At 38.2% G+C, this 26,664-nt stretch overlaps 1 protein-coding gene across 2 annotated transcripts; it reads right to left on the reverse strand.

Annotated features, from left to right (window-relative positions):
- Positions 1-666: 666 nt before the first annotated feature.
- mylk4b (myosin light chain kinase family, member 4b) lies at positions 667-25,541 on the reverse strand (the record flags this gene model as incomplete). Of its 2 annotated transcripts, none has more annotated exons than XM_079244519.1 (13): positions 667-1,881; positions 1,982-2,030; positions 3,037-3,268; positions 3,353-3,481; positions 4,338-4,408; positions 4,617-4,758; positions 4,863-4,972; positions 6,280-6,373; positions 7,417-7,522; positions 7,944-8,149; positions 8,276-8,696; positions 9,346-9,427; positions 25,250-25,541. In XM_079244519.1, the coding sequence occupies 12 exons, from the start codon at positions 25,385-25,387 to the stop codon at positions 1,986-1,988; spliced, it is 1,776 nt and encodes a 591-aa protein (XP_079100645.1). In that variant the 3' UTR covers positions 667-1,881; positions 1,982-1,985. The 2 variants fall into 2 exon arrangements, with proteins under 2 accessions (XP_079100645.1, XP_079100644.1); XM_079244518.1 differs by lacking the exon at positions 25,250-25,541 and adding an exon at positions 11,126-11,662.
- Positions 25,542-26,664: the final 1,123 nt, after the last annotated feature.

A 26,664-nucleotide genomic window follows, 5' to 3' on the forward strand; every position in this document is an offset into this window, starting at 1 on the left:
CTAAAATTGTCCTTCTGGTATGTACCAAGACCTCCATTCTGTTGTTACATTAACAAAAAAATATAGTTTCAAGCTGAATATGAAAGAAAAACGAAGTGATGATAAATAGTCACTTCCCCGTAAAGGGTTAAAGCATAAAAGTAAAAGTCAAGTAAGAAAAAGATGCCATTAAGTACAAAAGTTTTGGGAAGTGCAGTGCACCATCGTCCAAAGAAAGCATCAATCTGAAGGCCATAATGACTGTTAATGTTGAAAAACTGGGGATGCTGTAGGTTATTTGTTCCTGAGTGTTTACTAGGCTGCGTATGTCTGCTATGTCCTCGCCGGACTGTGATGTAATTTATAAAGGAATGGATCACATATAAACCAACAGGGATCTGAACTGTATATACTGTGCAGTACTTTTCATCCCAACACAGTAAAATTCACTCAATCCAGATAGCATGATTTACCTTGGTAGGTTATTTTTGTGTGCATGTGTGTGTTTTTAAGGATGGTAAGGCAAAAGTAAAACAAGCCCAATTAAGCAGGAGTAACAAGGCTATTTTTAAAATGCAAAGCGTAAAAGGTAAAAGATGTAAGATCCTAAAGTAAAAAGTCAGCTAAAAAAAATATTCCAGCACAGTATAAATGCCCAAAATTTCTACTTAAATAACGCCTCTGATGTAGAGTCACAACAACACGGATGTCCACTTTTTTTTATTTCCAATAAATGATCTTCTCTGGAAGAAATGTTCATTTTTTTTCTCAATGTGCATCATTTATTCACTTCTTCACATTCTACAGATATTTTTATCTCTTCATTTCACAAGAAAACTTTAAAAAGGTATTATAAATTCAACAAACAAGTATTCAAATCAAAAAGTTTTTCATTCCGAAATGGATCAGCCAACGACTGAGTATGAAATATTCACCGAACTCGCCTTCACTCTGAAAGAACGAGACAAAAAATGACGGGTGTCTTCTCCGCTCTGCCGCTGGCTCTCCATCAAAGCTTAACTGTGCATTCATGTGCATAACTACAGTATGTGAAATCCTGTTTATCTACCCTGAAAGAAACATCTCGATTAAAAGCTTCGTACTTCAAGTACAGTCTGGTGTTCAACCAGCAGATAAACGTCAGACAGAAACATGAATCATTCGTAGGTAGTATGTGTTGTTCGTTATGCCTTCATGGAAGGTGAGAGGGCTACTCCAAACTGCCGAAGCAAGAAGAGCAGGCAGCATGGATGTGTGCAGAAGGCGATGTAGTATTTAGTAGAAATGAACTAAAAACAGTGGTATGGTTACATTTTTATCTTTCATGGGCAACAAGTAATGCTTCCTTATATACAAAATAAATTATTGGGGCATGATTTTCCCTTTTGTTTTGAGAAAATAAGACTTAAACTTAAAACTTAACTTAACAAGAAAAGAAAAATCTGCTTTCACATGAATATAGCATGAAAAACAGCATTTTGTCTATGTTCTCTGAAGCTTTTTGCTGAATTTAGAAGAAAAAGAGGCCAAATATAGAAAAGTGCAAAGCATGCAACAAACCAGGACGACATGACAGTGTTTGCTTGATGTTACGTAGCTGATTTTCTGTTTTTGCTGTGATAAATGTTATAAAAGTGGCACATAATGCAGGTAATACAGTGGCAGATACAGTATTTAGACATCACAGAGCTGAAGTTTTTCTGTTTAGACTACATGCACCTCAATGACAAAAAAAAAGAAATGAAAAAATGCCTGATCTAAATGATGTGGAACTATGTGATGATGAGGATGTGAGGCAGAGAGTAATAATCCAGTGCCTGTACAGGTACAGCAGTATTGGTCCAGTGCTGGGCTGCATGGCCCTACATTGTCTAAAGGCACGCTGGAGGCCTCACAGTCGTTCTAAAAGGGAAACAAAAGAAATAATCATTATAAAGGGCATTTTAAACGACCTTAAAATTAATTTAAAATAAAAGCTTGCTAAGAGAAAGTGTTGGCTTACCTGTTTAGCTCTTTGCAGGCGGAGCATGTGTGGAGTGACACTTGTTTTTCTGCAATTAAAGGAATCAGAAAAACTTTTTAATTACCCAATTTGGAAGTAAAATACTTTCAGAAAGTTTTGTCTTCACAAACCGATATCTTATATGTGCAAATGACAGAAGAAATAAAGCTGCAGGTCTGTGCTGACCGCTAAAACTGCAGCTGGAAATTAGTTGAATATCCGCTGCTTCACCCTCCCTTTCAAAGCTTGCAGAGATAGAGGGAGGGAGGGAGCGACAAACTCGTCTGTTTTCACTGCTAGCTGGTTTCATAATGACACTTGATCAAAAGCCTGCTGAGTCTTTATGGAAGTGCAGAAACTCCTGAACTTGTAACATAACAGTAAACTTATGTTGTGCATTTGAATTCTGAATCAGTCTCTTTTCCCCCCTGACTTTGATTGAGTACCAGGTACAGATCATTTGCTCCTTTTCTGTACAACTGTACAGCCAAAGAAGTCAAAATAACAAAAAATGAACAAAACATGAAGGAAAAATCAGCAGTAGTTTGGACTACTAGTTGGTAAATTGCACAAGAGACTCAGCTTGTGCATCACTTTGCACTGCAGGTGGATAACTAAAGATACGCACATCTAAAGGGAGTTTAATGCATTTAAATGTTATTCAAACTTGTCGTTATAAAAGGCAGTGTGTGATAAGTTGAGGATAAAAATGCTGGAAAAGCAAAAAAGAACTGAGTTTGACTTTTAGGCTATTATAGAAACATAATGAGATGGGAGGAGAAGGATCTACGTATGACAGCACATAACCTTTATTATTCTCATCCTGAACTGCCAGAAACACCTTGATTGTGGTCCAGTTTTCTCTCTCTAGTTTCACACATAAAGAAGAACCAGCCCAGACTCAAACTGCTTTTTTTTTTTTTTTTTTTTTCAAATGAGCTGATAAATCACAGAAGGGAGTTAAACTAAAGCATTTCAAGCCAACGTGCTGCAACATTAAAGCAGCAAAGCTCTGAATAGATTCGGGCTAAAACAGTGCTGGGAATATTCTCTACCTTCTGATTTAGCCGATAGTGCAAACTCCGGTCTGACAGCCAGGGATGTTTGAGGCTCTCCGTCGCACTCATCCTCCAGCTCTTGCTCTTCACCAGCAGTCGTGTGATAAAGTCTTTGGCCTCATCAGAGGTGTCTGTGAACTCCTCCTCCTCAAAGCTCCACTGACAGGCCAGGATGTTGTTCAGCGTCTCGTTGTCATCATCCCCCAGAAACGGAGACAAGCCGCTGAGCCTGGAAAGACAAAGAGGTCAGGGACAAGAAGGCTCATCTTCTTTCTGTTTTACAGCTGTGTGTGAAGGATCATCCTGGACTCACAGCATGTACGTGATCACTCCAAGACTCCACATGTCGGTGGGAAATGAAACAAACTCATAATTGATGACTTCAGGGGCTAAAAACTCAGGTGTTCCAAAGTTGACCTTCAGCTTCTCCCTGGGTTTATACCTGTAACATCAAGTAGAAAAAAGTTTTGATCACTCACATTCCATTAAGATAAAACTAGGTGATGGATATAAAGGAAAGTAAGAGAAAAATAGAAGTAGCTCCCGATGTTTTACTAACAAACCTGATGTTTTTTGTCATACAATATAGATTTAAATGGTACATATGTGTAAAATATGTACCATAATACCATACCATAATATATGTGTAATATATATTATTACACATATATTATTACACATATATTACACATATATGTGTAATGTACATACACATATGTATATAATATACATACACATATAATATACATATATATATATATATATATATATATATATATATATATATATATATATATATATATATATATATATATATACATATATATATATATATATATATATATATATATATATATATATATATATATATATATATATATATGTCTGATAACCCAACTAATCAGATAAATTGATTACCAACATGTGTATGTACACATATATATATATATATATATATATATATATATATATATATATATATATATATATATATATATATATATATATATATATATGTATATATGTGTACATACACATGTTGGTAATCAATTTATCTGATTAGTTGGGTTATCAGACATCGATTATTTGACCAGGTGCATCACATAGTTTTTTAGTCTAAAGAAAGGCTGTAGCCCGAAATGTCACTCATTTTTGTTAATAAAACATTGGGAGCTGCTTCGAGTATGCAGACCTATTTTTCTCTTATTATACCTGTAACAGACATGATATCTAGGTCATAAAAAACACAAGCAACGGTCCAAGATGTAAAGAAAGATGAGATGAATAAAGATTTTTACCTCCTTGCCAGGCCAAAGTCAATGATTTTGATCTTGTTAGTTGCTCTGCTGACACAAAGAATGTTCTCTGGCTAGAAAAGAAAAGAAATGCGTGGGTTTTTTTTAAAAGAGAGGGATATAAAATAAGCAAAACATATTGGCATTGTAATGTCAGCCAAAGAGGCAGAAGTTGAGGATTTTTAACTAAATGAGCTGGAAGTAAAACCAAAACGTGATTTGAAGAAGGACGTAACAAAAATGGTGCTTGTCAGCATGAAGGTCAGAAGTTCGCAGGTTTACCTTGAGGTCAAGATGCAGGATGTACATCTTATGCATGTACTGCAGCCCTTCACAGATCTGGCGTATGAACAGCACCGTGTCCAGCTCCGTCAGGTTGTAGTTCTCATCGATGATGCGGTCAAACAGCTCTCCTCCTTCAACACTACAACACAAACACACACACACGCGCACGCACACACACACACATGGTTACAGCCTGGTATGGATTGTACCAGCACACACACAGATGCACTTTGATGGACTTACTATTCCATGACCAGGATGATGTCATTGCGTGACTCAAAGGCAGCGTAGAGCTGGATGAGGTTGGCGTGGTTCAGCTGGTTCATCACCTGGACCTCATTCCTGACCACATCCTGAAACACAGATTGGACGATCAGATGAAATCAGATTGATCCGGTGTCTGAGAGACTCATATAAACATGGATTTATCTATTTAATCATTATTCATTAAATGATATGTTCTCAGTTCTGATTCTGTAATTAATTGAATTTCCATTTAATTTTGTTAGAATATTAAAAACTAGAATAGAAAATATTAAAAAGTTGGAAATTTAACATCTCGAAAACAAGGTGAGGGGATTCAATCCTTTCTTTTATCACCTGTTTCCACTTCCAGAGGAATAACAACAATTAAAATACAATTCTCAGGATCTTTCTCCAATTTTTAGTCATTTATTTTCATACCTATTTTATGTGCTAAAGTAGTTAGTCGTTCCTTTTCCCTTTGCAGTTATTGCTTCAGATTAATCACCACTTCTCTATCTGTTCCAACCATGTTTTAGCCTAAATGTCCACCTTCTTCTGATGTCACATGATGCGATTTTTCTCCACATGTAAGTAAAAATGCAGTGATGAACAGCTAAAACTCTATAAGTACATAATTTAAGTTCAAATAGCTGTCAAATCACAATAAAATCAATGTTACAAAATAATGGCTTGTTTGTTTGTTTTTGTCAAATCAAGTCTATTAATAAATTCATTATTGTCACTATGAACATCTACAAAAACTGATATTTAGTTCAGTCTAAAGCTGAATTTAAAAAGTCTCCTAAAGCCTGAGAGCTTCTGGAAAATGTAAAACTAAAAACTAAAAGTATTTTCCTGAATCCTGAATGCTTTTGTTGCTTATTATTCAGTTTTAATTCCAGCAAAACTCGAATTAAAACTGGTTGTATTGAGAAAGGAACCGGTTAAACAGGTTGGTACCAGAATAATGTCTATTTCCAACATGTTGCCATGGCTGGGAACCATCATGTTTCCTCTTACAGATATTTATTCAGTTAAAACTGAATCACACAACAACCTGCAGCGCAGCTTTATAATGAGGGGCAAAGTCACACATTCAGGAAGGTCTGACTGTTTTGTTCCAGATGATTGGCAGGAATGTGAAAAATCTTGAAGGTCTGCTTTGGAATGAGCTTTATGGATTATTTCATGTGCTGCCACACCTTTGCTCAGATAGCTGACCTCATTTTCTCACTTCTTCATGAACAATAGAAGCAAAAACACACCGAGGCTGACTAATTTCCCCACACACACCCTCTGGACTGTCTAACTTGAATTATAATCCTTCATGTGACATGACAGTTTGGGAAAACCAACTTTATTGAACATGTACTGAGTCTAGTGTTCAGTTCCCATGGGATGATCATTACTTCACCTTCTCTTTCTGGCTCTTGGCTTTGATGATCTTGGCAGCGAGAGTCAGACCGGAAGAATTCTCTATGCACTTGTGGACCTGTCCAAAACGGCCCCTAATGAAAGAGAAGCAACGGGATGGATGGTTTGGATTGGTCATACGAGAGACAAGTACTCAGGAAATTCACTCTCATTAATCGATGTGATGACAGAAAATTGATTTTCTTTTTTTTAAGGAAACCTCCTACTACAGTTAATATCAGCTAATATTTCTTCTTCTGTTGTTGAATACAACTCGTCCATTCATTTTCTCTACTGCTTGGTCCAGTTTGGGGTTGTAGGGAAGCTGGAAACAATCCCAGTAGTAAGCAGGTGAGAGGCAGGTACACCTGGACAGGTAACCAGTCCACCGCAGGGCTGATTGGGTTGCCTTGTTGTTGTTTTGAAACCCCCATAAATAAATATTAAAGCTTTTTTCAGTATTTTACATAGTGTTAATTTTAAGTTTTATACATCAAAACCAGATTAACCCATTAAAGCCTGAGCTAAAAAAAAAAAAAAAAAAAAGAAAAAACTAGAACAAAAGGTCCGATCTTTAGTCTTTGTTTATTATTTTCATTTTTAGCATTTTTTACCGTGTGGTCAAAATTATAGTAGTGTAAAATTCTACTTTATGGTATCCATTAGGGGACAGTAGACAACTATCAGACTGTTCACAACAAGGTTTTGAGCAAAGTTTCAACCATAAAGTGAATCAAAATGGCCTCATATGAAAATTTTATGTGTTAAATGAATCAGTGATGAGTGAAAAAAGTCAGCTTTTACTCATATAAATACATCCTAATCAAGTCATTTAGAGCTACTTCGAAATCAGAGATAAATTATGACTCATTATCTCTGCAATTTGAGAAATGTACATGCGTGCAGAGGAGTAATCTCAGGTTTTAGCACAGCTCCATTAGATTAGAAAGGCATGCTATTTTGCAAGTGGCTCCCCCAAAGATCATGATCTTTTGCCTGTTAGGAGGCAACGCACAAAAAAAGAAGCTATTATCTAACATTTCAGAGTGTCTGTAATTAGAAAAGTCTTGAGCTGTATCTGAGTGAATACAGAAAGTGTTTGCTAATGAGAGCAGATTGTTAAGCAGCAGGTGCTCACCCGCCCAGGACTTCATCCCTGTTGATAGTATAGTAGTTGGCTATCTGGTGGGGTTTGGGAGTCACGATGCGGTGGTCAAAAGGTGCCAGTGGTGGAGGCGTTGAGTCTGAAAAGGCACAAAAACATGATGACTAAACATTATAAAGAAGAAGAAAAGAAAACAGAGACTTGGTGGATGCTTTGCTGCCCAGAAACAAAGTGGATGAAAATAGCAGCATGCCAGTGAATCATTATCTGCTGCACCAGCTGTGCTCGCTGACATGTCAGTGACGCTCGAACATGCTTGCCGTTATGACACTGAATCTGCTTTGGGAATGAAAAGTCAAATGTCATGAACTACCGTGACGAGTCGAGACTTCGTAGAGCTGCAGTCACACGTGGATCCAACACAGGAAGACCGACAGCATCGTTTTAAACCACACCACAAATACATCTGCACATCTTATGTGGTTTCTTCACACCTGTCTGCACAGCATGCCACCTCTGACTGCTTCTCACACACTGGCGCACCACAAACCGGACCTCACCGATGATGAACTCCTTTGCTTCCGACTCGGCGTCCACTTCAGCTTCTGTCTTTGTCTCCTCAGGTTTGGGGCCTTCCACCACCTGTCCATCAGTATTTTCCACTTTACTGTCTTCAACTCTGCTTTTTTTCAGGTCGTCTTTCAGGAGGTCTTCCTCTGTGACGCGACGTTTGCTGCAGGTGGCCACATCGCCAGCCTCCTCAGAGCTTTACACATTAACAAAGGAAAGAACAAATCATCTTATTTTCCTCTTTTTCCTAACTTTCTTTCAGAAATACATAAAGACATATAAAGGAGTTTGGATAGACGAAAGGCTGGTTGGTTAGAAATACCTTTCCTGTGGAGAGACAGAAGTCTTGCAGATCTCTGAAATGACATCATTCTTCTCCGTTTCTGTTGACGCTTCTGTCTTTTCTTTATGCCTTTTAACTGTGTCATCTTCTACTTGTTCACTCTCATCTGCACCGACATCTCCTGCCTCCTCTTCCTCTGTCTCTGTGTCGCCAAAGATGTCCCCCTCATCTTCTTCATCCTCCCTTTCCTTGGGTTCCTTCTGCCTCTCCTGTGACAGGACGGCGGGAGACTGTGGTCCATCCAGGATCAGCTCTGACAGCTCCTGTCGTTTCCCTGCAGTCCCCGCGTCGTCTCCTCTCTGAACATCAGACTCTGTGTTTGCGTGGGAATGCTCAGTGTTCTGCCTGTTGAGCTTCTCTACTTTGTCCTGGAGCGACGGCTCATTTAGGAAGGGGGTGTCTGAATTGGGAAAACAAAGATGGAAACATGAGGTTTATCAGCAAGTTGTATTCAAATCACAGGATATGGATGCAGTTTACAGTCAGTGACCTTGAGATTGATCAAATCTGCAATGACCGTTTAATTATTCTGGTTCATTTCAGATCCAACTTCTCAGACTGTCAGATCATAATTCTTATGTTTGCAACACATTTAGTCTTGTAGACTAAAATTCCAGTGGATCCAAGTCCTCATGGGAAGTTTTCATCATTTTTCCTGTTCATCCCGATCATCATAAAGGAGCTTCCTCAAAATATTTTCTTTTTTCCTGAAAAGCTTTCTGCTGTTCTGGTGATATTCGTTGTTTTGTGTCGCGACTGGCAGCTGACTGTTGGGACCAGGCCTGATGGCAACATGAAAAGCTGAACCACCAAACCTTTGTGTAGCTCCAAATAAGCCAAAATTCTTACAGCGCTGATCAAATGGTGAGACACTTTACTGGTATAGAAGTTATTTATTTACCAGGAACCCAAACTACTGCCTGAACCAGTCAACTATTTCTATAAAGTTCCTGAACTGACTGGACTGGGCTGTTTATATATGTTCTGTTATAAACGCTGCATGATCCCAGGCAATCATGAGTACTTAATCATTTCCTGTTTGACTTTACCTGATGAGTCCAAAGGTTTCCTTTTCTTCTGGGTCTTCACACCCTTCAGATTCTGTTTGGCTTTTTCTTTGTCATCTTTTGCCTGCATATGAAAGTAAAACAGAAACCATCCTTTACCAGACATATGTTGCATTTAAAAGCTTTGCTAAATAAGAACTTCAAACCAGTCATGCAATGTGGTCAAGTGGACACCTTTTAACACGTTTTTTTCATGAATGAAGATGGTATATTTGTAAATGAACCACCTCAGAGGACGTTAGTGAGTCATCCAATACACAACCACTCACTGAAAAACATATAAATATATGATATAACTGAACATAAATGTTTACATTGTGATTGTAATGAAGAGAAAAAGAAAATGATTCTGTTACATTTTTATCAAATATTGACATCAAATAATTATGATTTTATATTATTTTATAAATATGATACTGAATACATTAAAATAAATTGAAAAAAAAACAAATAAATTCAAAATATCACAATAAACAAAACTGTATCAGTGCATATGTGATGGGGGATTGGATCCAAGTCATGATTCAATGCAATCAGTTGGTTTCTATTATAGGATATGTATGAACTGGCTTGAAATGACGTGTATGTTGATTCGTGTCTGTAAAGTGCCCTGTGACAACATTGTTGTGAAGTGGCGCTATACAAATAAAGTTGAATTGAATTGAATGTCTGTAGAGGTAAAATACTGTATTTAAAAAAATGTGGCATTGTTTTTTATTAATGCATGCATGAAATGATTGAATCACATATAAATATAACATATTGACCTTTTATGTCATTAATTTGCAGCAAGGGAATAAACTTCAGCGATTGCATAACCAGGACTCTGACTTTGACAAACTGTTATTTAGGTCAACATTTCCCTCTGTGCAATAGTGATATGGAGAGCAAGATTGTTTGTTTCTGTTGCTGTGGTTGCACTTGTAACTCCAGAGCAATGATCTATTCAGCAGAAGCCTCTTCTGGAAGAGGAAAGGTCACATATCACCGACAGCAAACAAAACGCACGCATGTATCGCTCAGTGCGGCAGAATGACAACGATGTTCAGATGATCCCTGCGTCTTTAACATGCTCAACAGAATCCGTATGAAGTCATAAATCTGGTTACTCTACCATCCTAAACGGCCTCTGAATCGCCAGCTGGAACAGTTGCACACAAACGTAAACATATTGTATATTCTGGCGAGGCAGCGCTGTAAAAACTATGAGGTCTTCTGGACATTCTTGGAAAGTTATGTGGAATACAAGTGGCTCTGTCGAAGGACAATATCTCCTATCCGAACAGGCCAGACACAAGAGCTGCAGTGATTCTGTCCAGCTGCAGCCCAGCCTGCTGCTGATAAAAGACACAAGTGTCTGGGTGAGATAACAAGTCTGACTCCAATCATTTACACCTACCATGCAAATAATCTCTGCGAGGAGGAAAACTACTTAACATACTGAGAACTACGTGTTCGGGGTACAGCAGAACCGAGGACAGATAAAACGCAAGGCATGTCAGGACGACGAGGGATGAAAACCAGTATAATGACACAGGAGCCATTTAAAGACACACTGGATCTAAGAGCTGTTTAAAATCTCACTGCATAAACGCAAGAAGACACACACATTCAGCCAAGTGGTAGTCGTTTGCAACTTTTCACTGGCTGTTTATATATCTGGCACCATGATCACAATGTCAGAACACCTCTTACTATGCCGTCTTGCTCAGTACGACTTCACAACCAAGAAGCTTGACGTGATTTAATGTTTGAATCTCACCTTCCTGTTGGGTTTCTTTCCAGGTTGTCTGAATAAAAGCTCCACCAGCCTGGAGTTCTTCACCACCTCCCAAATGAAGCTGATCACCTGCTGCGTGCCTTCCACCAGCTTCTCCACCCCTTCCAGCCTGCGCCCCTGATTATCTATACGCTCGCTGGCCCACTCTATGGCACCCCGAAACTCCTTGTAAACCACCTCTATGCCTGACCCGCGTCTTCCACCATGGCTTTCCTCATGCATAGAGGCTAGATCCCGACCCATGCTTCTCACATCCTGGGAAAGGCCGTCCAGCCGGGTCAGGACGGTCTGCTGCATGTTGAGTAAGTGCTCCATCTGGGAGCTTAGAGAGTCCATTCTGCTCTCCATGCAGCGCAGGGAAGCATCATGGGTGGAGGAAGAAGAGGAAGACGACAGAAAAGATGAAGATGGAGACTTCTCCGATCCATTGAGCGAGAGCTTCCTTCCAGCCAGCTTCTGACCGTGAAGAGGGTTTGGATCATAAACTTTAGCTAAAGAGTTGACAAGACTGGAGCTCATGGCTGACTCTACAGGTTTACCTGCTCACAAACAACTAAAGGTATCATTCACTTGTATAAGCCTGATCAGATTTATAAATCTCCCCCTGAAACTGCAAGAGCATCCATATCAACTAAAGAAAGAAGCAGAAGAAAAGAAGTGGAGGGAGGACATAAATCTCCCCTCCAAATGCTGCGAGACAAAGTTGAGTTGTATGAATAGCAAGTGGCTGTTCTCCAAATTAAAGTGCAGCCCCCCGTGGACGTCAGGGGATGAGTGGCCAGTGATAAGAGCTGAAGGCTCGGGTGTGCATGGGGGATTGATGAGGGTTTAGGGGAGGGATGCTGGGGAGGGTCGCTGTGTGACATTTGAGACACTTAAAAAGCTCTTCAGATGGGTGTCAGAATCCCAAGAATCTGGGACTGAAATATGATGCCATAAAAAGCAAAACAAACAAACAAAATGTCCTGACTGTAAAGAAAGAAAAGCAGTTCTAAGAGCCTGATCACAAAAAGAGTCAAGCTGCCATTTAATGGTGGAGTATGTAAGATTTTCAATATTTTCAAAATAAATTAACTAATAAAATAACTACAATCATAATTAGATAGTTTTTTGAACATGTAGGTTCCAGTCTGTCCATATTTGATGCGTTATTAAATTACAAGTTTAATTAATGACAAAAAGCACTTTTTTTAACTGGTAGGCAAACATTTAAGAAGGGTCTTTGTCATTAATTAAACTTAATTAATAACACATCAAATATGGACAGACTGGAACCTACATGTTTAAAAAAAACTATGTAATTATGATTGTAGTTATTTTTTTAGTTAATTTATTTTGAAAATATTAAAAATCTGACATACTCCACCTTTAACAGGAGTTTTAGTCGATTTGTGAAACATGGACCTTTTAAAACAGCAGAAGTTTTATGGAAACATAGTTTTAAAGCTGGTGACTAATGTAACAGTCGTAATTGTGGAATGACCCTTTAAGAACACTTTGCCTGTCCACTACTGGTGATGTCATCAGACAGCGCCCAGCCGATTGGGACGTCGCCTCGTGGAGAATGGATGGACATTTCTCTAGAAGAATGCTCATTTTGGTTCCCGATCTCATGGTAATAGGCGGGTTGTGTAGCTTCTGTGCTATTCATGTATGATAAGGCAGTAGCCGTCCAACCGGGCTTTATAAGGTTGATAAGTTTAATAAACAAGGAGCACTGAGGAAATCCAGTACCAGTGTGTTTGTGAGTTACTTTTCGTCATGTTTTGCTATGTAGCTATCAGGTTAGCTTATCGCCCACACACAACCTGTCACCATTACACTAAGGTGGCAAAACTTTACAGTAAATATAGGTGTCCGTTAGCGATATTTTGAACTTCCTGTCAGAACTAATAGTTGACATGTTTTCTCCCCGCAGATGCGTCAGCAGTGTTCAGATGACCTGACACATATTTCCAGCCTGAGACACCAACACAACTTAAAGTGAGGCTTCATGACTTATGGTTATAAAACTACCAATCAGCCTTAGTGCTGCATATATTTAACCATTTATGTAATACCTTTAAAGCACAATAATTTAAACTATCTAAAAGTGCATTTAAGTTTTAAGCTTTGCCAAAAATACATTGGTTAATTTTAATTCTATTTATTTGTCTCTAATCATTTAAGCTCCAAGTAATTGCCTTTTGTTTTAGTGAGGTTAAATAAGAACTTTTTCAATCTGATTTAGAAGAATATTTAGGAAGAATTTTGCTGATGTGGAAGATTTAAAAAGGTTAACTTATATTTCTATGCAAGCCACCTGATATTAACTAATTGTTGGGGCGATATGGAGAAAACAGGAAGCAGCTGATCCCATTGACATCTGAGGAGAAAGGGATTGTGGGACAGGAAATGAAATGCATGTGTTGATGAGATGACCTACAATACACCAACATGGAAGATTATACACATGGATAGATGCAATTATTAAGACGTGACTGAATCTGCACATTGACCTCAAACTTTTCCACATCTCAGTACAGCGCTATCTGAAGTAGGCAGGGTGACGACGCACTGGCGCCTATATACTGGCACCCATCTGTCAGCGCCGGAAAAACCTGACCTATACCCCTGTCTCTCACACTGTCCGACGGTACAGACAGCTCTTCAGCTGTCACGGTTCACACTTGTTCTCCCCAGTGTCTATTTGCCAAGCAAGGTGAAAACGAGGGAGGACACGGACCAGGTGCAGTACATGTGGAAGTGCATGCTTTGAGGCTTTACTCTAATTTGCAGAAATCAAGAGAATGCAATTTCAAAAATTGTTGGTTTTTTTTTTGTTTTTTTTTTTACTCTATAAGCTGATCTTAATTATGTACAGATAAAGATCCACAGACTTCTCCCTCAATTCCCATGATATTCAGTCGCAAAGGTAGAATAAAGAGCAGGTAACTATAGTTGTCTACACTTAATATACCATATATATTATAATATAATATAATTATATTTTTAAAGATTATACATTGTTATGTTATGTTAAGCTATGCTATGTTATTCTATGCTATGCTATGTTATTCTATGCTATGCTATGCTTTGCTATGCTATGCTATGCTATGCTATGCTATGCTATGCTATGCTATGCTATGCTATGCTATGCTATACTATGCTATCCTGTGTTATGTTATGTTATGTTATGTTATGTTATGTTATGTTATGTTATGTTATGTTATGTTATGTTATGTTGTGTTGTGTTGTGTTGTGTTGTGCTGTGTTGTGTTGTGTTGTGTTATGTTATGTTATGTTATATTAATTCATTCTATATCCTAACCGTTTAATCCAAAGAAGGGTCGCGGGAAAGCTGGAACCTATCCCAGCAGTTTTTGGGCGAAAGGCAGGGTACACCCTGGACAGCTCGCCAGTCCATCCTATTATATTATATTATATTATATTATATTATATTATATTATATTATATTATATTATATTATATTATATTATATTATATTATATTATATTGTAATGATGGGCATAGATCTTATTTAAATGCCAAGTCCAGCTGTTAACGGATGGTGGCTGTTAGTGGCCAAACTTCTTCCAGACATAAACATGTTTTCATCTGTGATTAGATCTAGAGGCCTCCGCTGAGCAATTACTGCACTGCAGGTGTGTCCATGAGAACTGTCTTCTTCTATGTGCTTTTTAAGGTGCAGCTTAAACAAGATCTCTGTCTGGATCCAGACAGAGATCTTGTTCAACACAGAGTTGTTTGTCCATTCAGAGACACCGTAGTAAAGAAAGTGGCACTTAACCGTTGATATTAATACATGCCGCACCTTTAATTATATTGATGAATAAATCTATACAGCACCATCATTTGACCCACATGAAGTTTGCAAAATTAACATAAAGATTTAGGTAATAAAGGCTTTTGTGCTGCATCAGGTACACTGTCACACACTGGACACAGTCCATCAATCTGAAAGCAAAAGGAAAAAGATGATTTCTTATTTCAGTACGCTGCGAGATACCATAAACACAGTGGAAAGGTGAAGTGTGTTTGCATCAGGGGAAGACGTCACTGGGTCATTTGATGTCACTGGGCAAATGGTTTTTGACTGCAAGGGGGCAAATTAACCCTGTTTTGTTTGCCAAAAAGACACTTTAATGCACAATCAAAGGAATTAATAATGACAGAACCTGCAAGTAGAAGAATCTGAGTGGAAAATAAATTATTATAGACAGAGGTAGCTTTAGTAGCTCAGTGTTGACTTAGCTCCTTCAACACTGATTAAAGAAAAATCTTTCATGATTTTAAGTGAGTTGTTTCAAGCTTTTTTTTTTAAATTAATATTATTAAAAATAATTGTATTTGATCAACTTTTTACTGGCTAAATTAAGGGTGTTGCTTATTCTGACACATTTTTCTAAAATGACTCAGACAGGATGAGAGCAGTGGTCAGCCTTCAGCCTTTTCAGGTAATCCACACAAGTTTTAGCTTCTTTTTTCCAGATGTTGTGCTGTGAACATGCAGAATTAGCTGATGACTCCCTTCATCTGTTGAAGCATGTGGAAACTCTGTTTACTCCAAACACACAGAACACGATGCTGAATGTGTGTGATGACAGTGAAAAGAGGGTTTCTTGTGATTAGTTTCCATGCGGCTCATATGTCCACAGGAGTACAACAGCATGTTATGATCCAGTGTCTGATAATTCCATATGAAAGACTTTCCACGTCTCAACATTACCTCCTCTGATCCAGTCAACCTTTTCTTAATTACATACAGGCTGAGAGAGCCACTGCAGTATTTCTACATCCTCTTTCTGCTTTACGGTATCAATAAAGTTCATTTTCAGAGCTTGGTATCATTTGTAAGAGAAAAAAACCTTTGCAACAGGTTTCTTTACTTACTTTTGAGACCATTAAATAATGTAATTATTACTGTCTGAAAGCTTATCATACAATAGAAGTCTAAAAAAAATATTTAACCCTAAAGTATACACAGTAAAAAGCCTTCATGACAGGAGCAGAGTGCTGGTTGATAGGTCTGGTGTTGATTGCAGTGGGAGGTTTAACTGTACCCTGTCAGGAAATCCCCGTCAGAAAAGGTTACATGGTAAGATGAGAGCCAGCGTGGTAGAGGAACGCCTTTTGGGAATGATACTAACGCAGCCAAGCCACTCTCATTTTCCCATATAGAATTACTAAACAGGAAAACACAGACAAGACATAATGCTTATTGTACTGGTCATACCACAGGATTTCCAATCATCCGTTATCACTCCATTGCATCAGCTGGAATAGCACGGACATTACAAGCTTTAGTCTAGAGCTGCATTTATGGGATGAGTCACATGCATCAGTCCTGCGCCCCTTGATAATGACCACTGTTGTGGTCCATTGAGTCCAGATTTAGAACTACTGTAGCCTGGTAAAGGGAAGCTGAAATGAAGACACAGTACACAGCAACATTTAATCTGGTGTATTTTTAGATTTACAGTGCTTGTTTATTTATAAACTACCCAGGCTTTTGACCTGTAAAGTATTTTAAATGTTGTAAAATAGTAAAGGATCAATCTTTGAGCAATTATATTAGATAATAAGTTGATATCATAAATCTTTAACTTGGAAAGTGGGAAGGTTTATGTTGTAAAGCCCGCTGACAACAGCTTTATGACCGCGCTTGGTGTGTAAGGTCCTGGTCCAAACACATCGAGGGTTTCCCTCTCGAATGGCATCCCTGCAGGATTCACTGTACCATCATTACAACTCCCCTTCTCCTTCCATGTTGCCTCAATGGGACTGAAAATAGTTCAAAATAGCTGCATTCAGATGGTTGTTGTCTATATGGTCACTACCAGTGGGTTATACTGGTCACTGCTGTGATATAAGATGGAAAAAACACACATGTTCATTAAAGGTGTTGGCATCAGCTTGCATGTTGGAGTAATTAACACCACATCCAGGCTGAAAACTATGAAACAAAAAGAAAACATCAAAGTTAGAGCACAGATTTCACTGTTTGACTTTTCAATCATGTGCTGCAGAGTGTTTACATGTGATTACTGGCCAAGGACATGGGGAAAAGGGATCAAACAGACGGCGGAAAAATACCAGCTGCAACAGAAAAATTATAAGCTTGCATGCATTTGATTGCAACATGAAGTTAGTTTAATAAAAAGCAGCAGTGTCCACAGCCCTCCCCCAGCTGACTTGCATTTTGGAGCATTTTTCTATTTCCGGACATTTTCTCTCAGAGAAATCTTTTTTTTTTTTTTCTTAAAAAGCTAATGATGGTATCACTGGGAAGTGTTGTGAAGTTGGATACGTTATATCCAAGTTTTCTGTTAGATATATATTTCTCAGATATATATTTCTGGTGAGTGAATGGTGAGAAGGCTGCATATTATCTCTGCTGCTTCACCTGCTATTTTTCTGTCTGACACACCTACTTGTGTCGCCACCGGCTGATGACAGTCAGTCATTTCACAGTTCAGCTGTTATGATAACATTCACACAAAATTCTTTTCATGGAAGAAAAGGAGATGTATGACAACAGCAAAGTGTGTGTGTGTGTGTGTGTGTGTGTGTGTGGTTTACAGGCCTCAATCTGTAAATAAGTTACATAAGTTGCACAAGTGCATGCACAGACTTTAAAATAGATGCATACAAAACTGGCATTCCTCGTTATCCAGAGCTTCCAGCTCGCTGTCAGTGTTACGCAAAGAGACGACAACTGGACCTGACAAGATGCAGAGAGATAAATGGCTCCCAAACATCCAAACCTTGTCTTGACAGACACCAGATTTAGACCATAATAGGATCTAAAGCTAGGTTTAGGTGAGAATGCGTTGAATGTCTGATGCCTATGTTACATACAAACACAAAAACTCAACTTTAGTATATGTATGCTTCAACTAATGAAAGAATAGAGCAATAAAATATTGGCAGAATGTCTGAAAATTAGCTGATAAAGAAGTTAATATGATTTTATGATTTACTTTTCTCTTTTTGTCAGTAAAGTAGTTTTATTTTATACATTTTTTATATATTCAGACTACCCATTTTCTTTTCTTTATTTTTATTGAGATTGAGAATAATTTGATTTAGAATATAATACACTTCCATCTACATATGCGTTCATATGCTAATGGAATTAACTGAAATAACATAGAATCAGTCAAAATAAATTAAATGAAATAAAAAATATTGACAAATAGGGAGTCCAGATTTTTTTTTTTTTAATTATTTGTAAGAATAAAAACAACCCTAAATTATATAAAAGCGAATCTACACTTTTTTTTCCCGCGAGAAGAGAATGGCTCCAAATTAAAATCAGCATAAGCTGTTGTGTAAAATGTTCACATTCGTTCCACATCCACGTCTTGTTTCTGTAACATGCAGTTCCCCTGTTCCAGCACTGGGTGGCAGCAGATGGTCACAGACCCCATCAGGTGCCCCAATCAGTACCTGGAAATTCAGATGCTGAGTTTTGTTCAACCCAGCAGCTCTCTGGTTACTTTAAACCACGACCTACTGCCCTCATGCACATACAAAATCACAAGTTGTCAGTGAGTAAGTAAGCAGTAAGCAGTAAGATCTGCTGTGCATGGTGACAGATCATGAACGCAACGTGCAGTCAAATATAAAACTGACTGACAGTCGCAGCATTAGGGTGGCCTGAAGTTCACTTTAACTTTCAGCATGTCTATAAATCTGACTTTTTTAAAAAAAATATATTTTTATCTTATTTTCTAAATACATATACAACTCTTTTCTTTTTTTTTTTTTTTTTTAAACTGTAAAAAGACCTTTTCTCGGTAGACTTGTGATATTTTTCTTACTTTTTAAATAGAAAAAGACGAGCAAGCATGGATCCCATCTACTTTTCATTATTACTGTAGTATTATGTTGCAGTTTGTTGTCACCTGTTTTATCTTTTGTGCTCTTGCTCAGCTCTGCTAATCTGCAAGATCTCCAAATCTTAGTCTGGGCAGAAATAAAGGATAACCTGGGACAAAATGGGACCAAGCAGCAACCTCTAGCAGCTGATGCAGAAGTGCCAAAACCTGCAGTTCACCCCTCATCCACGAGGGGTTGACACCAAAACTGCAGACATCAAGTTGTGCCACCTTCATACATTTCCACCATAATGTTGCAGTTTGTCAGAAAAACGTTGGTTTAATTATGTCTAAGTACATTTATGTCAATAATAAAGTATATTAAATATGTTATTTTGTAACAGACGTTTGACAGGACTGGTCCAAATACTTGCTCTGTAATGCTAACAGCTTTACAGCTGTAAACTGCCAATGCTATCAAATTTGCATTTTGTTGAAGCATTTGATGGCCTAAAATTGCTACAGCTGCAATTTTCAACTTCATACTGAGTGTAAATGTCACTCTCAGTTGTGGCTGTTGGAGAAGTAAAACGACCCAACACTAAGTTGCTTTCCTAAATCCATATCCATGTTGTCATAAATTCGCTAACATAGCTAGGTAGCTTCAGTGTTAGCTAGGTAAAAGCTGAGTGCTAAGCTAACGCTGCAAAATAACAAGAACCTGACCATTTTTCTGTGTTGATTTAATCTGTTCTCATTTGTCCTTTCATAGTTCACTTTTTTTTAAACAGGACCCCTTTTAAAATAAATTTGCATGGACAAGTTTTCTGTCGGTTAAATAAGAACTAAACAAAAAAATTGTGTTTAGCCTCAGGTTTGTGCATGTTACAGTAGTTTTAGACTTGTTCAGTCCAACAAAGAAAAGTAAATAACTGGACGGAAACATGTCAAGCAAAGAGCAGAAGATACAGAAGAGAAATGTGCAAATTTTTACAAAATGCAACTGAATGATTTATGAAAACAGCTCATTTTTCTTCATGTTTCCTCACATTTAGCCCACTAAGGACCCTTTTCATATCTGATTTCTTTCCCAGAGATGCAAGTTAAGTAGTTTCACACAAACAGCAGAGATCTTGGGTCACAAGCAGGACAGAGGAGAGACCATTCGCTGTTAGATTAAATAAAGAACAATACTTCAGCTGGTCAAATCTGGACTGTTTTCCAGAGTTTGTAGTAAATTCAGGGCCATCTTGTTCAGATTTAGTCCATTTTCTGTTTTTCTAGTTGAATTTTTAAATTAGCCACATAAAAAGCTGTTAAATGGTCCATTTTGCATTTTCATAATTGAATTACAGGAACCAAGAAATAAAGGAGCTGATAAATATAGACCATTTCAAAGTTCAAAATATTATATAGCATAAAATGTAAGTTGCAGGATACATGACTTAAATGCAGACTATTTATATAAAACTGTTTGGAAAACCTTGGTGTTACTGGAAAGAGCTGCTGCTTTTCTTACTGTTTGTCTCTCATAACTTCACACTGTTGACAAGGATTTACTAAGAGAAGAACAGAGGTGAAAGTTTAGCAGCTTAGCCTTGACCCAGATGATATATCACTTAATTTATTCTTTATCTGGAAACAGTCTGTTCATTTGTACATGAGAATCAGGTCATGTGACAAAGCACGAGAGTACAGAGGTTTTATAAAGTCCTGCAACTGAATATGTACTTGATGTGTGAGACGAGCCACCAGGATCCACCAGCTCTGTGCCTGTAATGAGTTATGCAAACGTCTGAAAGTGGACACCAGTGAAGAGGCCAGAGGACAGCAGGCGAAAACAGCACATTCCCTACGAGTCCTCATGCCAGAGAAAGACAGCAGAGTAAAGAGGAAGATCACGACTAAAGCCCAGATTCCAGATTACTCTATTCTAAATCACGGATCCAGAAGTGCTAAATGGTTTATCCACTATTAAACGACTCATCAGAGCAGCTGTGTTTCTAAAAATACAAATTAAATAAAACGCAGCTGATATACATCAGAAAATGCCAAAACCTTAAGATCCTGTAATCATGCTAAATCTCTTTTTAGCATTTTGATCATCAATGCTAATGTCTAATATTTATTTACAGCACTGACTTTAAAGTGAGGGATTCCTTTGAAAAATTAGCCGAGTATATATTTTAAATTGTTTTACAATTATCCATCCATCCATCCGTACATCCATCCATCCATCCATCTGTCTGTTCGTCCATCCATCCATCTGTACGTCCATCCATCCACCTGTCTGCCCTTTCCATCCATCCATCCATCCATCCATCCATCCGTCCGTCTATTCGTCTCTCCATCCATCCGTCTGCCCATCAATCTATCCATCTGTCCATCCATCCATCTATCCGTCCATTTTCTTAACCATTTGTTCCAACTCATGGTAGCTGGGAAGCTGGAGTAATCCCAGCAGTCACCAGGCGAGGGGTGTGGTACACCCTGGACACCAGTCCATCACAGGGCCACACAGCGAGACAAACAACCACTGCACTTATTTTAAATGATGACTAATGTTACTGGTTTTTAATGTGTGCAACAGTTAAGCAAAAGTTTGGCCAAATAACATTTAAATAAAAAAAAGAAAAAACAAGGAACCTTGAGGTATTTGTGTAATTTAATGTCATCCAGCTATTAAACACGCCTGGCTGCTATTAAACACACACATCCTCACTTCAGAATACCATGTCAAATATCTTTACATATTTACCACATAGACGTAACATGATGTGAAGTGTGTTTCCCAGTTAATCTGCAGAGAAGACAAATATTGTGCTGCAGTAATACAGGGACGCAATTCTACTCATGATCAGTTTCCAGTAGCTAAAAATGTTTATTAAACACAGCGACTGAAAAGACCTTCTGAGTCATTCTGATGAAGAGGATGGCTTTCAAGATGCAGAACAATCCTCAGTTTGACCAATATTAATATTAATGGGGCAATGCATCATAAAACAGAGTGAGGTCTTTCTGTTTGAAGGGAAAACTCTAACCATGACAATGCTGTACAGTCATGCACACCAAAGCAATGTGTAGTCATTATTATTTGTACAAATATGCTTCCTAAATCTAACAAGGAAGTGCATTAAGTGCTTCAGTTCAATGCACTTTAAAACATATTCATAATGTCACTGTAGATGGTAAGTAATGCCCTGCAAGTGTAACTGCTGCTTTAAAAGCTAACCTGGATCTTTTTAAATGTTAGAAATTGATTCATTTTTGGAACTAAAACAAAAAAAATTAACCAAAAGAAAACCCTGCTTTTTTATGTTTCTACCATCTTAAGCTCTTAAAACAGAACTATTACAGGTTCTCTTCCATCCCCCTCATATTCATTTGTTTGCTAATTTCATCATGGCAACGTAAAGCCTTCCTTACATTAGTCACGCTCACACATACACCAACGGCTACGGCTCATTTGTCAAAAGCCTCACACAAAAACTTCAATATAATTTTACATTTTAGTCTTGATATGAGAAGGTGTAAGACACCAGCAATGTCATTTCATATAACAACAAGATGCTGCATGGGCACAGCTTGGTAAGATGACCATTAAAACATGAATATATGTTAATTATTTCCATGTCCCATTGTCTATTACGTCATATTTGACATGCACCACTAGCAGCTGTGCAAGTCATTAACTTTTCATCAGCTGAAATTCTTCACATACATACAACTCATCACGTCACATCACTTCTTTAAAACGGCATAATCTGCTGGTTCAGTCAGCAGAAATAACAAAAGAAGAAACATAATAAAATAAAGAATGAAACATAAGAATTAAGGGGAGCTTCATAATCAAAGGGCTCCTTGTGGAAAAGTAAATTTGTTCAGCACAACACGGCAACCAGACCACCATTCTGTTGCCATGATGCTGGATAGGACAGGTCTAAATAAAATTAAAAAAAAAAAAAAAGAAAAAAAAAAAAGAAAACCTGCATAATCTGAACTCTTTCTCCTTTAGTCAGCAACGTCCTGCTCATCTGAACAGTTGTGTGAAAATAAGGATAATTTATTGCAGTGTATTAATACAGCATTAGTTCACAACTTAAGTAGGAAGAAATGGTGGACAGGACGGACTGAGGTTAAGTTGAGGTTGTGAAGACAAAGAAACCTTTAGAAACAGTGTCAGAGAAGCACAGCTCGACTCCACAAGACTTTATACACACCTGCACAAATATCACATTCATGCAGAGTGGACAGAAGTTAACTCTTTCTCCATCCTCTCAAAATTTACCTCAGTCTTTCCTGAAAATGAGCCCTGAAGCAGAAATGGGACTTTTTGCTGAGGAATTGAAAGTAAACACACAGAAAGTTACTAAAAGGCTTTTTCTGCAGTTGAGCTTGAAGCTGAATCGATCGTGCTTTGGGTTTATGTTGCAGCCAGTAGCCCGAGGTAACTTTAACTGGGAGAGGGGAAGAATGGATTCAATTACATCCCATCAGTTTATGGAAGCAACCATCACACCATCTGTAAAATAGCTGATGAAGAAGAGAACGGCTTGTGCAACAGCATGCTGATCCTTAACAAACAGGATTTTTTTAGACATTAAAATCCACGATGAAGCACATCAGGAAGGATAACCTGGAGCTTCTGCAGCAGCTCTCAGAAAACGGAAAGACTTTGCAAATTATGTGGAACCAACAACTGGACACTTTTACAACATGCTATTTTCCTTCATATCGTTGTTATTCGTGAAAATGAATAACCTAAAATGAATGTTACACGTCGGCGGTAACATTCTCCTGATAGGAAACCAGTTGTTTTACTGGAAAGTTTATACAAACCCATAATGGAGTTTTTCTCTCATAGTAATTCTCTTAATTTTAATGTTTCTTTTGCACTTTGCTTCAATGCTTTTAATGCTTTCTTTAAAACTCTTTGAGTTGATTTGAGCATGAAATGCACGAATGAACGAATTTGTCCTCCCTGCACAGATATTGTCTCCGGAAAAGATGAAGACTGACTTTTGAAGAAAAGTTGAGGAACAGATGTGAACTCATCACCTGCTCCCATTTATAACCATAGAGAACAGAACAGAACGTGCAGAGGGGTCACCTGTGCTGCCTGAGAGTAAAAAAAAGAAGGTTGAAGCTTTTCTGAGAGGAGTTTACATGTCTTCATCATGACTGTGTTTGTGTATTCTGTTAATAATAGATAGGATTCACCTCCTTTATGACCCTAAACAGGATGAATCAGGTAGGAAATGGCCAGATTAATGGAATATGGCAACATGGTTGTTTCAGGACCTTGGAGAGATCCCATTCTTTTTAAAAAAAAAAAATATATATATATATTAATCTGAATTATACTGGTTTTGAAAAAGAGTTGACCTGTTTGTCAAAACATCACTCTGCTCTCTTGTTTTATCATCTATTAAACTTTTATTATCTATTAAACTGATCATAAAGCCTGTAGGAACATGTTGACACTTCTGGATATCCACAGTAGTAGAGGAAATATGCAGAGCCATAAATCTAATGGTAATAATCCTTCTGTCAGCATCAACACAAGACATGCTGTAGTAATAAAAATATTACGCTGACACTGACAGGCATTAAAAGCTGAAAAGCACCACAGCGCTCCGCTTACATTCACTTTCTGCTGGATTATGTTCACATACAGCCATAAACAGGGTTATACGGGCTCGTCTGGATGCAGATGAAGAATTCAGATCCCACTCCAGGTGACGTTTGTGATGCATGCATGATAAAGTCATGCTTTTCACTGACACGCTGGCTGCAGCGGGACGAGCTATAGCTTCACTTGCTGAAGTGCTTTCGCTGTTGCAGCTTTGTTGTCAAAGCAGCATTTGTTTGTTTGTTTGTTCCGGGCAGAAAAAGGCAACATGCTGAAATAAGCATCTATAAAGCAGCTCAGATGTTGTAATGAGGTAAATCTTTGATTATGAGATTGATTATAAATGCAATGCAGGAACTTGGATCTGATACTCAAACAAAGCTGTTCTCCTTCATTCTTTGCTGAACTTTCATCGTGATAGGCAGCAAATTTCATAACAAATAACCATTTTGTCAAAAACCTTGAAAACAAATCAGATTGAATAACTTTTGCTTATGTTATAACAGGATAACATTTTACTTCAGCTTCATGCAGGCCTGCAGCCTTCCTTCAATGTACTTCATTTCTTTGGGGGTTTTTTTTTTACACTTTTTATTGAACAGACCATGAGCACACTCCCAGATTCGCCTGATGGCTGCATTTCAGTGTTACCTGTGTGTCTGCATGCTGTGCAGTCCTTCTCCCCTTCTTGACGGAGAATAAATTCCACAGCCGTCGCCACAGAAAAGTGGCCACCAGACACACACTCCCTAATATCCAAATATCTTTGTCCTTTAGTAGATTCTCCATGATGGAAGGCCTCCTCTCTCTGCCCCTGACGTCTGTCTGATCTCAGCCTCGTTGTCGTTTTGGGAAAGTTGTGTTGGCATGGAGAGAAGACACCAGACCGTTTCTTAGAAAACAGCTGATCTCCTGTAGCAGAGCATCGAATGCTTGATCTTTTTCTCACTACACACTCATGCAAGGACAGTGTTTCTGTGCTGTCATGCTACCCTCCCACCCAGCCACCCATTCACCCTCCACCCGGCTTCCTCCCTACCTCCCACCACAGGACCTAAAAGGAGAGAACATGCTGTCTCTGAGACGTGATCGAGACAGGTGCTGCTGGGTTCTGGGTGTCATTGCTGTATGCAGAATCAGATGCCCGCCGCTGCTCCTGGCGTGTTAGTGAGACCTGTTAACTTCAGACACAGCACTTCATGTGTTCATACATGTTCCCTGTTTATCTTCTTTGCCTTCTTATGACTCATAAAGTTGCACTTGTGCAACTGCAGATGCATTTAACAGCAAACAAGCATGCAGGCTTGTAAACAAACACCTGCATCTGTCTGAGGCTAATATTATCTTTTCTGCTTGCTGCGAAGTTGGCACCAACACAAGAGCTGAAGTGGACGTCTTTCTCAGGGACTTGTTTTACCGCATTGCACGAGAAAGACAAGCAAATCTGTTTCTTTTGAAGACATCCAGAACAGCTTTGTTGAGGTAAATGTTCAGCGGGTATTTGCTAAATTACACATTAATGAAGAAGAAGAGAAAGTAGAAACTGGAAGTAAAAAACAAAAACACTTCAGTTTAAGCCACGTGTTGTACATACATGCACTACTTATAGACGAGCACCATCAGATCCACTTGGGTGGTGTTGTTGGCAGCCGACTGCGGTTTCATTTTTGGACTGCGAGTGCCTCTGTGTAAAGCAGCTATCCGTCTGGACGGAGCTGATGATTTATAGCAGATAGTGGAATGCAACCACTGCATCATGCACATCATGCACTCCCCATTGCCCTGTAAAACTCGTCCTCTTAAAATGCAACAGACTTAAAGCTGCAGTGCATTTAAATATTTTATCTTTTGGTTTTTTTTATAAGGCTTTCTTTCCATTCAGAACTTGCTGAAGTTGTAAATTCCTCATGTTTAGGGGTTTGCAACAGGAGATATAAAATCCTATTTAATTTAATTTTCCCGCTTCTCCAAAAACATTTTTTATGGGTCTTTGATTTAAATTCACCTTTGCAACAATTTTTTTTTTTTTACCAAAAATAATTTTTTCTTTTATTTTATTGTAATAA

The sequence above is a fragment of the Telmatherina bonti genome, assembly GCF_933228915.1.
Source record: "Telmatherina bonti genome assembly, chromosome: 8".
Lineage (NCBI taxonomy): Eukaryota > Metazoa > Chordata > Actinopteri > Atheriniformes > Telmatherinidae > Telmatherina > Telmatherina bonti.